Raw genomic sequence first — 13,069 nt, forward strand, 5'->3', positions numbered from 1 at the left:
TTGCGAATGTATTTACTAACAAAAAGGGTACTCAAAACAAGCAATGAGCTCCGGATCTACCTGTTGAACAGCTCATGAAGGCCTCCTTTACAAACAAAATGTCCAATTACGTCCTGTGTGAACTGCTATTATAAGGGCTACAAGGGTTGTTGAATGAATGGCAAAGTGTTAAGTGTAGGGGAACATTATAAGCGGCTCCGTAATGACCAGTAGCCCCAACACTATGCTGCGGGCTCTACCCTCGACCACAACAATATTGACAAATACCGACCCATAAGTTTTATAACCCTCAAGTCAAAAAATTACAAAATTGGCGTTTGTTCGCGGTCCTTTTCGTTTACGCTTATATATTAATTAAATTCCCACAAGTTAAATAACTAAACTTAGCTTATTGATAAGATAATCTAAACAAATTTATTCCATTTTGAGTATAAACATAAAGGGTTAAAAATCCCATTGAACTTCGTAGGCGTTAAGTTTAAAATTATTTATCTCAAGTTCTTTTTAATTTAATTTAATAGATTGCAACACACCTAATTGTCATAGGAAATCCCAAATTATCAATTAAACTCTTTGATTAAACTTTCCAGTCAGATTTAGATAATCTGAAATGTTATTTAAATTGCATTTTACCAAATAAAAAAGATCCAGCCATTGATACGTACTAAGGCTTATTTGTGAGCTACGGGTTCTAATATGTAACAAAAATATCAAAATCGGTATTAATCATGCAATATAGATTGAGTTATAGGTAAAGTATACAGTACTTCGATTAAGAAGAAGCCCAATTCCGTCATACGAACTATTTTAAGCCACAAAAATACTGTGTTTATACACTAATTAATAAATTATTTTGCCTCACACAGTTGTGTTCGTTAAGAAATTGAAATACTGAATACTGATTACTTCTTTACATTTAAGTAAAATAACCAGGCAAAAATCAAGTAAATGGTATTAATAGATTAAAGGTTTTTTTAAACTCTATTGCATATTGGTATTTGGCTTCTTTTGTTTCCTAGCTAGATTTAATCTCAATCTTGCATAGTGGTTTCAGCACATGAAATCAAAATATGCAGATTCGTGAATTAAAAGTTTTATATTTTGAAGATAAGGTGAAATACTAGTTCAATAGAAAAGTGGATGTTTGACACTAAAAGAGCCTACAGTGTATCTACATTATGATGCAAGATTTCCTATGGCACCGTAAACGATTGTATAACCGACTATATACATTTCAATTTGCATTTGGAATTTGACGACCAAATCCGTTTGTAGGTAAAATATAAATCTCGTCTTTATAGACGAACTAAATAATTAGCAAAACTCTAAGCCCATTTATGCTCATACGTCTTATTATACTTCATCTATAAATGTATGGTTTAAGAACACATCAATACCTTTTTCAGATTAGGCTATGTGGTTATTTACTACCTTAACATTTAAGCGAAGAAACGTACCATATTATCAGTATTTAACTAAAAATAATGCGGTACCTAATAGAAAATTTTATAAAAAAATACATTAAGGTTGAATTTTTATATAAAATTCAATATGTATTTGCAGTAAATCATGCAAAATCAACTTGGTTTGAAACGAAACAACAAATTATACGAGCAAATTGATCGTATATTCTACTTTATACTACGTATACAACACATTTATTAATATTATCGTATATTTTATACGAACTTTATCTTCAACAAGTTAGACAGCAAGTCATATTTTGTAACTTAACATGTGGTAAGTCATAAAGAGTCCGAGTTTTCGTGCCAAATGACTTTTAGTTGAGTCTCACTTTGTTTTACGACGAGCAGGTTTTTCAGCTGTCTAGAAGCAACACAATCACTTAGGCGAAATGATTATTTTGACACCTCGACAGCCACGCCCTCGCGCACCATACACTTGTCGCACCACATCGCTATGCGCCCCCTTGTTCTCGAAGTCGATTACAAGATGCTGATTTTGATATACACTCTTTGCTTTTCACACGACTCGTTTTAGAACCTGATTTCACCGATGTTGTTAAACAACTTATTTTAAACCATTGTATATGATAAATTATTTTTCTTTTTTCAACAAGGTTGCGTATACTGTATCTTATTTCTTTCATTTGAAAACAAATGTTTTGATTTACGTATATACTGGAGGGAATGTAAGGGGAATACGAGATCTACACTTGTAACTAATTCTTTTATGGTTTTAGTATTCCTTTCCAAAAGTTAAAATGGAAAACAAAAATTTAGCGGATATTTTGTTGTTTTCGCAAAATTTGCGCTTCACATAAAAAAATTATATCTGTCTACAAATATATTAATATTGATATGCATTTTTGTGTAAAACTGGAATACAAAAATAACAATCCAAGCTATAATTTTGCTACAAGCAATCATTCAAACACGGCCTTAAAATGCCTTTTTTAATTGCTGCCATATTCTTCCATTATAAAGTTTAAAAGTTGCTTGTTTTATTATTATTTGTTTTATTAAAATATATTCTAGAAAAGTTAATATTAATTAATGCTCTATGCCTAATTTAGTTTTAAGAATACTACCATTGAATTGTAATACATAGAACAATCAACATTATGTGATTGTAGGCGAAGATAACATAATTGGGTATTTATTTACAATACCGTGACCATGAAAAATGGACTTTTTTTTCATGGGTTGGGCATTTATAGCCAAGTATTATTATCACAGGTGCATATAAACTGGGGGGAAAGTATATCATTGTATTATATTGATGCCTTTCGGGCATTATTGCATTAAGGATGGAAAATAACCGACAAAATTTTGTCGAACAACACTTGGAGGGTTAAGGATCAGGGGCATCACGTGATCTGGGATTCGACTTTTGCAAGCTCGAGTTAATTTTTTTTCTAAAAGAGCAAGCAGTGCGCAGCACTGCGCAGCGGGCAGGCATCGTTGACAGGATTAACGTCATCATTTCAGTAAAATTCCCAGAGGTACTGTCAAAAACAGAGTTTTCAGAGGATTTCAAAAAATCGTAACTCCTTTGATTTTCGTTGCCGACGAATTTTTTCTTCACTATTGTTTTCAGGAAAAATTGTAGTTTTCAGGGGAAAAAATGAACATACCTTTCCATGGTCACGTTATTGTAAATTGATACCCATAATTGTATTACTGCTCACATCCGCAATATTGGAGGTCGCCTTCAAATTTTAAACGCAAACTGAATACTAGTGTTTCTGATTAATTGCCTACACTTATTTGAAGGCTGGATAGTTTCAGGGGTGTTATAATGCGGCTGGTTGTATTCGTAACAATGTATGTGTGTTTTATAAAATAACCAGAAGTATAGATACTAATAAAAATAACTTTTATAGTAGATATACTTAGTATCAATAATGTATGAATGTAATAAATAGAGCTAAAAAATTATAAAAGACCAAGTGGCATTGTTGCTTAATATTTTTGTTTGTTAAATAAATCATCGAATTATTGACTATAAAAAGGTAATTTGGTTAACAAAATATAGTTCTTAATAAACTGACTACAATTTTCAATTGTTTAATCCGTAAAATCCTTATGTGACCATATGGACATAGGGATAAAACGAATGCTCTTACAGTGTAATTATTTCTCACACTATCTGGACTGTTACACATTAATACAGAACTTACTTTTTGTACCAAGTCTTTAACCCGAATATGATCCAATATACTGATCTTTGTTTAAAGCTTGTTATTGACAGGATAACAGGATTTTGAACATTTGCCATCGTTATGGTTACAAAAGGTATAATACAACGTTTCGAGGATCAACATCTTCCCCACCTGACGAAGAGGATAGATTCCAATCCTCGAAACGTTGTGTTATATGGCAAATGTTCGAAATTCTGTTATCCTGCCAATATAATGATTGGCCTCATATCTAGTAGTTCTAAATAGTTAAAACATTGTCTAGCAATTTTGTTCTCGAACATGTTCTATACATCTAAAATTTCATTGTTTGATAGAAATGTATTTGATCATTTAGATTGTGATGTTTTGTACTTAATGGTAAGTGTTGCTTAATACCTAGCAGGGATCACTTCTGGCTGCTTTATACCTTCCAGTTGAACCTACCACTGGGCACAGCAAAAAACACAGGTGTCACTTAAATCGGGGCTACCTTATGGATGTCCAGGAGCGGCACATTACTAACCGCAAATGTCGAGATTCTTGGGTGCAAGAGTAATTCAGTAGGTCTAGTCTACTGCAGGAGATGACTGTTGGAGTTGGTGGGGTTTGTTCCCTAACATCAGAGGTCCATGCTAGCCTCAACAAGGGTGTGCCACCCCTTGCCTGCTTTAACTGGAGGGGCTGGTTCAGAGACTGACTTTGAGATTAGTGTCCTAATTCTTCCTCATGGATCTCGATAGGAGGCGGCCCCTACCCCCTAACCTTACCCAACCTGAACATCCTGTCACTCCGGCAGCAGCGCAAAGTTCCTTACAGGACTAGGTGCAATTTATATGCTTCTTGTCATTTGACAAAAACAAAAAAAGTGTTGCAGAATACGCGTTTAGAGAGTTTGCAATTCATAACCAAACATCTTGGATGTCTCTGTTTCTTTTACTAAAACCTTGAATTTGATTCCAGGATTTCTGATACAAGAACTCTTTACATAAGCTCTTTCTAACCCGATATGTGCTTTGTCCAGGAGGGAGCCCGGGTCGCCGGCCATGTCTGCCTACGGGTTTGCTCGGGGAGGACCTTCCCGCCTGGCGGACTGGGACATCAACGATTCTAGTGTGCCCAGGGTGAGTATCTTCACGTTACGCCCCTGATACTATAAATATGCACTCGTAATCACTATATAAGTTATGAACAAAATGAGAACTTAGTGTTGGAAGTCTTATGGAACTTATTTATGATTTTTGTTTCACACACCCACATCAATAGATATCTTATAGTACACTTCCAATTTCCCTGTTAATCTTTGAAGTTGTAACCTCACTAAGCAATTTCGAATCAATATCTGTCTTTTGCACTCTATTAGTTCTTTCACTGTCATAGCAAATAAACTAGACATCCATCTGAACACGATGTATATCAACGTAACGTTTATAATGGTTTTACAAGATTGCACATTTCCAAAGTTACTTTGTTGGAAACATAGCTTGTAAAATAGTGTCACAGTGAAATAAATAAATAAGTCGACAGCATCCGCTCAACAAATTTTGAAGTCAACTCTGCTTCATTTTCTTTTTCTCTTTCCAAGGAATGAAGAGGTGTAAACTTCTTTGAGTATGTTTTCTTAAATGTCTTGCAATTAATTAGGTTATCATTCTTTTGACGTGTTTTAAAATGTGGGTTTTCATATTTTATTAATTATTCAACCTACACATAATATAGTTACGGTGTGAAAGGTTGGTTCAATTGTCCGCCACCCAGTGCAGTGTCTGAAATCTGACTGTACACCTAATGAGACAACGAGAACACCTTTTCATCTACAATACACTGAATTGCTGCTGGATAAACCAGGCAGCGCCCTTTCTGGTCTAGTTGCTTCTGATGCCGAAACGGTGCAAAGTGTTTGTTTTGAAGGTCTCCATCTTTGACCTTATTTAATCTTAGGCGGTGACTCCAGATTCCAGGAGTCACGTCTGTGACAGTGTCAGATTTCAGACATTGCACTTAGTGGCGGCAAGTGAAAATAAGCTAAACGTTTAAGATGCTCCTGAATATCTCCCTTGCTAATTCAATCACTGCGTTTTCTAAAGCTGATGCCTTGACCAGGTTTGGACATGTAAGATGCACCTGAATATCTCCCTTTAGATCACTGCGTTTTCTAAAGCTGATGCCTTGACCAGGTTTGGACATGTAAGATGCACCTGAATATCTCCCTTAGATCACTGCGTTTTCTAAAGCTGATGCCTTGACCAGGTTTGGACATGTAAGATGCTCCTGAATATCTCCCTTAGATCACTGCGTTTTCTAAAACTGATGCCTTGTTCAGGTTTGGACATGTAAGATGCTCCTGAATATCTCCCTTAGATCACTGCGTTTTCTAAAACTGATGCCTTGCCCAGGTTAGCGAGTTCAACCAGTGGCAGGAGTGGGCTGACGGTCATTGCAGACTCGTCTACCCACCGTCCAGCGAGGAAGCCAAGAGACATGCCAGTGGCTGGGCGATGAGGAACACCAACAACCACAACGTCCACATCCTCAAGAAGTCCTGCCTCGGAGTCCTGGTCTGCTCGAGGCGCTGCGTCTTGCCCAACGGAGAGTCCATCCACCTCAGGCCTGCCATCTGCGACAAAGCGCGGAAAAAACAGCAAGGTATGACTTCAAGTGAGTGGCTACATTAGTGGTTCAGTAGAGTTAGGATGTAACAAGACGACTATGGGCAACCGTTCTTTAAAACGATCAGGGCTGGGTTTACATATGGGCTGAATAGGCTATAGCCCAGGGCGGCAGAATTCAGGGCAACTATAAGAAGCGTAACTTCAATGTTGACAATTTAACCTATCTCTTTTAAGTTTTATTACACGCTTAGCGTGGCCGCCTCGCTGCCGCCGACGTCGCGTCGACCCACCGCGGTACTAAGGTAAGCCTACATGGCTGGTGGGGGGGGGGGGCACAAATTGTGGATTGTCCAGAGGCGGCAAATCTTCAAATCCGTCTCTGAAAACGATAGTGTAGAATTAAATACAAGGAAAATTCCCCTTTGCAGTTCTGAAAAAGTATAGATAATTAAGGAAATTCACAAGCTAAACCTACTAAAGAAAACTTCGACAAATGCATTGAAATTCTCTAAAACACATGCAATGATATAAAGAATGAAGGACATTGGAAAACGTCAAGTTCTAAATTGCTATCGGGTCTACATATTACTAGATTAATATTATAAACGTTTGTTTTAAAATGTTTTACTGGGTTTTCAGGGAAACCCTGTCCCAACCGTCAGTGTACCGGACGTCTGGAGATCCTACCTTGCAGAGGACACTGTGGATATCCTGTTACGCACTTCTGGAGGCATACGGAGCACGCCATCTTCTTTCAGGTACTTATTGATCACAGTCAAATATTGTTTTCTGACCCCACATTTTCTTCTGGAACTTTCTGCAAGTTTAAAGTCCAATAATATAATTCACTTTAGTGTACCGAATGATGACCTAAACGTTCAAACTACATCTTTATTTCTGAACATTTTAGGATTTCCGAATCTGATTTTGGAATTTGTAATAACATACCCTGAGGACTTTTTTCTAGATAGTGCGTAGCCAGAAATGTCAAAAAGCCGAGTTGGGGTAAATCAGAAACATTAAAGTGTTTCATCAACCAATTTCTCAAATTAAAGGTCTTGATGAGGCAAAATACAACATCGCCAAGCAAACCAATTGGCCAATCTGGCCACTCTGTCCGAAATAAGATTCATTTCAACAAGGTAAACTTCTAATTTAAATTTTGAGCTATTTTCATTTTTGACCCATATAACTTTCACCTTTTAGTTTTTCAAAATTTAAAATGGGTTGTCACTAGATAGGCTAGTGTTAAAAATATAAATATTACTTGCCCCTCACTATCCCCAATTTTTTTGAAGGAGGAAGCATTGTTTTTAAATAACTCGTTTGAAGGTTTCAATAAAAGAAAAGGAATGCTGAAAATGAAGGTCTCAAAGTTGGCTTTATCTGACATAGCAACCCATTAAAGTTATTAATTTGCCTCTTTTTCAAGTACCTTTACTTTAAGGTATCACCCAATGTTTCATTCCGTCTAAAATTTCCCTCCATTTTTAGAATTGAAGGGTGACACTGCAACCCATCAAAAACGTCCTCATGGACGTTAATTCCAAAATGATATTTTAAAATGCTCAAAAGTGAACGTAAGGCATAGGACTTGTGGAACATTCGATAAATCCTTGTCAGAGTACAAAAGTAAGTTCAATATTAGTATTATTAGTTTGCCTTGGAACATTAACGGAACATTAACCACTCAAAAAACACAGAATTTACAGATTCGCTAGAACAAGGCATAAATCGATCCCAATCTGCTTTTCGTGAATGCTGAGAAATCAAATATACTCCATTCTTGAGGCTTTTGCTCGTGAACGTCCTCCTCTCTTGCATATCTTGAATCCTTAGCTTGTATAATAGACGAATCCAGTAGCATTTGTGTGCCAATCGTCCTGCCAATCGGATCGAAAACGGTCATGTATTTTGTAGCTGTGTTTGATCTCAAAATTGATCTTGAATAAAGACGTGTACTCATCGAAGCTGTGATTTCAGGCTAAGGGAGTGCACGATCATCTCAGGCCTGAGGCCAAGTCTACCAGCGAGGCCCGAAGAAGTCTGGGCGCAGGAAGGAGGGTGAGAGGATTGGCTGTGCTCCTCGCCCGAGAGGCAACTCTAGGAAATAAGGTATTAATCTCCGAAGTACTTGCAATATAACGAGTAAAAATTATATCACAAACCGTAATCACTGAAAAATCAGCACAGTCAGATGAAAGTTGGATTTAGTGTGTGACTATCAACATTCAGATTGAAGATCCTTTGATAGTTTTGAAGGATAATCGACACAACGTCGTTGCTATGAAGAACTTTAAAGGACGACACATTAATAAATCAGTATCAAACATTTGAATAAACCATTTTGCAACTTCTCAACACTTGTTCATTTTATCAGCACATGAGTGATTCATGATCATTTAGAATACCCTAAATGGTTACAATCGTTTGCAGTGTCCAATCGTACACATTTTAGATAATTCTTGCTAATTGGGGTACTCCTTATTCATTATTCTTTTAATCGAATACTCCAATAATTAGATCGTATTTTTGTGATGCCTTTCGATTTCAAGGAAAACCTCATCATCTATGTTTACAGTTATGTGGGTCTGATGGTGTTTTCCTTGAAAGACGGAAAGCTTCGCAAACATAACATTTAATTATTGGTGTTTGATTTTTAAATTAGTGTTATCACAACACTTTTTACATAGCCACCTTCTCATAAATTACTATCTATATTACTGACAACCTATGTTTTCCTCTGTAATAATTAGCGTCTGAGATACAGATGTTGTTTTAAACTCAGAATACTCACCTTAATCAAACGTTAAGAGATATATAAACAGATTGCTTGTGAAATGTCTTTGATCACTAAAACCTTTAAAAGGTATATATTGTTTGATGACTTTAATTACAATAATTGTTGCATGAACACAAGCAGATGGAAGTTTTACTAAACGAAGTGTGTAACTAGGTTTGGTCCATCAGTTAGTTACAAATTGTGTCAGTTATCGTACTGTTAGTTCAAATTGCGTCAGTTATCGTACTGTTAGTTACAAATTGCGTCAGTTATCGTACTGTTATGTTACTTTATAGATGTACAAGTTTCGTTTGACCTTAATAAAATAATAGATTTCGAAAAATTCATAGTAACAAAAGTTGCTGCTCACTCATAAATTCTAAAATCCCTTTCAGTTTTGCTCCATAACGACTATTAGATTAGTCAGAAACTTTGATCGGCAAATATCTTAACTCTAGATACTGAAAAACACTCAATTAAAAAAATTGTTTCAAACTTATTAAGCCTTCCAATAACCGTTGTAGCTTATTTTATATATGTAACAACTGAGATACACATTTTTAACAACGATCGGTTAGCCATCTTCTTCAAAATTCATCTTGAAAATTATTACTGAACGAGACAGACCAATTATCCAAGGCAAGGCAAGTTCAAACAGTACTGTTCCCAAAAAGGTTTTATCTTTGTAATCAGTTATCAATTGCGCCAATTATCATGTTTGCAAGCCAGCGTTATTTTGCATTATGCTATGGGCAGTTTTGAACAGTTTCAGGTTTTGTATCTATGATTAGCAAGGAAATTCAAATACTTTCTGTAAACTTTATTATGCGGATAATTGCAATAGTCTAGTCATGAAATGTTCTATTTAAAAACTATTTAAATTTTTTTTAGTGTCTCACAATTTTACTTTTGATTGTACAAGAAAACTTTCGTAACAACAGTGCACTTTGACTACGAGTGTATAGCAAATTCTTCCCTGAGCATTCCCACGTATCTGAAGCAACAATTATTCACAACGACCATTATCTTGAGTTTTCTGCATGAGGGAACCCCTTATCAGCGGTCGAGATAAAAAGGGCAGTTCACATCCGTCGCTTGTAACTTTTTACCAAACGATAGTGGATTTTAAACATAACCTTACTTCTGACCTACGTCTTTCATGGTTAGACAACAATTCTAGCTATTCCTTCTTTGAATTTATTTATCTGCTTATTGATAGGAGATGTCCTGTTGGTTTTTGATTGTTTTTGCTTTAATTCATAGCTTTTAAAGATAACTTCGCAGAAAGCATAAAAAAGTAGAACAAGATTTCTACTATTCCACGAAAAATTACAGGACACCTGCTGAGGATAAAACTGAATAAATGGTTACAGTACATGAATTATTATAGCTTCACGAAGGACATGATGTTACTCATTTATAACTTAAGGACATTTTATTTGGCGAATGAAATATAATTCTTCAAGACGAAATGTTTTAATTATATTTTTTGCTATGAAATCAATTTGGTATGAATAAAAAATCATGTCCAGCCAGTCGTCTTGAATGTAGGCTACATACAGTAAAAAAATTCATGTCCATTATTTTCCCTCCTTTTCCTTTGGGCCTGATTATCAAGGACATACTGAGGTTTGTCGGGCCCCGGAAAAAAGCTATTCGGCCGAGCCCCTTCATGTCCTTTCACCGCTTAATTTGTCAAAATGGTCTCTTCAAATAGACGAAAGCGGGGCCTGCACGGGCCCCCTTAAGACCCGGGCCCCGATAAAATTGTACGAAAAACACGACCTGAGTACGGCTCTGCTGATTATTCAGTATGGCACTCCTAAACTTAGAATGATGATCAAAAATTCCATTTGCCCTATATTTAAAAAAAAATGGTATATTTACCATTCACTTAGCATGTATCCATTTAGATACATCATACTGACAGTCTACCCTTAGCAATATCACACTCTTATGATCCAAAGTGCTGTGACCAAAATTATCCTTTCAAGTAAAAAAGAATCATCCGAAAACCGATAACACCATTTTTAGTCATCACGTCATTTTAATAATGCAAAACTGGTCCATCTCATTCAGTGTTATTTAGAGACGAGTCCATACTGTTGTAACGCCATGTTCCACTGTGAACCCCAGTTCTCCACTCCACAATCTATCGAACCCGCTGCCCCCGCACCCAATGTCGATGCCCGCCCGTGTGGGACGCTCGGCGATCAGACAGAGGTAGAGCACATGCTCGCTCGCGGACACCATGCATAAGCATGAGCAGTAATCACAATGCCACATATCACCGCCGGAGCACGACACTTTCGTCTACAATTAAACCGTCTCCGGGGAGTAGTCACCCACTCCTCCTGCCCGGAGGCGAGGGGAGGAGTCTACTTCCGGATCAGACACTTACATCATTGCAGGTACACAGCAGATATGCGAGCCAGCAACGCTGTTATTAAACTGCCAATTATACCGACCATTACTCCGTGGTTTTTAAACGCTGATTTCTTCTTTACTTTCTTCCGTTGGTATTCCAATTATTGGCGAATTCCTCTTCTACGATTCAAATTTCCACCGAGCAATTCCAAATTTCACTGAATTCCAAAATTGCTACTGTACTTAATATGATTAAAGCTACGAGCAAACACTCCATCCTATCATTTTTTGGCAAGTTTACTTCGCTTATTGCATCTAAAAGAAAAGATTTAAGGTATTACTTTAGCTCAATTGAAGTTTGAACATGTCTTTCTAATTTCAAAAGCATAATAACTTTATCCTTCCTCTACTGATATTTTTCATACGTAATATTCTTTATAAAGTAATAGGGTCCTACCATGCAGTACCAAAATTTTTTGTAGTTTTAATGGCAAATATTAAATTTAGGCTAGTACATGAGAGAATTCGTTAGGTTTTATATTACTCATTAAATAGCAAGGGGTACAAAATACAAACATATTCTATTGTCTTCCTTAACGTAAAACTTAATAGTTATAATAATAATAAAATAAAATTATTTGTATTTTTTTAAGGAATACTCACATTATAATTATACTTATAACTCTTGGTCTAGCTGTGTTTATGATTTAAAATCAGTACGTTTTTTATAGGTCTATGTGCTCAAAATATTAAACATAATTTATCAGTTCCGCTACATTATAAGAATTGTTAACTGAAGTGGTTAAAGAAAAAAATTAGTGGTTGGTTTTTTCTGAAAACCATTGCCAAACACTTATAAACTAATCCCAGCCGTTGTGTATTAATCAGGACTCTTACACTGTATCAGTCTGCCATTCTTGTAATTTAAAAAGATAGTATTTTTTTTATTTTTGTTACTTGGTAAAACATCAGGCAATAAATCTTTCGACATTATTATGTATAGACTAGACTAATTTGATATTATACATTAATAACTTCACCTATATCATTTTAATGATAGGATTGTGTTATCATTATCAATAGAAGATAATTCACTATACTTTATTCACATACTTGTCAGTATCAGTAATTTTTAATGAATATTCGGCTCTGAATTTGATATTAAAAATTGTAAAATCCGTCTAAGGCTTACTTGAGTGGGCTACATATTAAATCTGTATTTTATGTTTTCCTGAATGAATGAGCAAAAACATTGCAGAAAACTGGAACATTTCTTAATTTTCTATTATTTATTGGTAAAGTTATAATTTTTAAGGTTCCAGTTTCAATGACTGTTACCTGGTTAACTCTGCTTCAGTTGTGCTTTACCAATTTTCTATACACTTTGATCCTCAGAGTTACAAACATTTTAATTTCGTAGAATCCAGATGTCCCAGATCTTCGGCAAGCCTTCATTGATTTTACAATTGAATTTTATACGGTTGAAATGTAATAAGTGATAAATTTAATAAAGATTACCATCATTACATAGGCAATCACAATTTAATTTTGAATCGTAAATTAAACTTGCAATAAAAATTTTTGTAAGTTGCCACTAACAAACCTCTCAAATATTTCGTCTTGGCTTTGCTAGCATATTTGATACAATACCCTAAAACAAGGTTAACA

General features: G+C 35.6%; 1 protein-coding gene across 1 annotated transcript in view; it reads left to right on the forward strand.

Moving 5' to 3' along the window:
• The window catches only part of LOC124364210, a 31,454-nt gene that overhangs the window by 16,164 nt on the left and 2,221 nt on the right, over nucleotides 1-13,069 (forward strand). Inside the window, exons 2-5 of the mRNA XM_046819521.1 lie at nucleotides 4,665-4,764; nucleotides 6,037-6,286; nucleotides 6,892-7,010; nucleotides 8,236-8,367. Of these exons, the coding sequence (XP_046675477.1) occupies nucleotides 4,665-4,764; nucleotides 6,037-6,286; nucleotides 6,892-7,010; nucleotides 8,236-8,367 (601 nt within the window). The remainder of the gene's footprint in view (nucleotides 1-4,664; nucleotides 4,765-6,036; nucleotides 6,287-6,891; nucleotides 7,011-8,235; nucleotides 8,368-13,069) is intronic.

This window comes from Homalodisca vitripennis, chromosome 6 (genome assembly GCF_021130785.1).
Source record: "Homalodisca vitripennis isolate AUS2020 chromosome 6, UT_GWSS_2.1, whole genome shotgun sequence".
Classification (NCBI taxonomy): Eukaryota; Metazoa; Arthropoda; class Insecta; order Hemiptera; family Cicadellidae; genus Homalodisca; species Homalodisca vitripennis.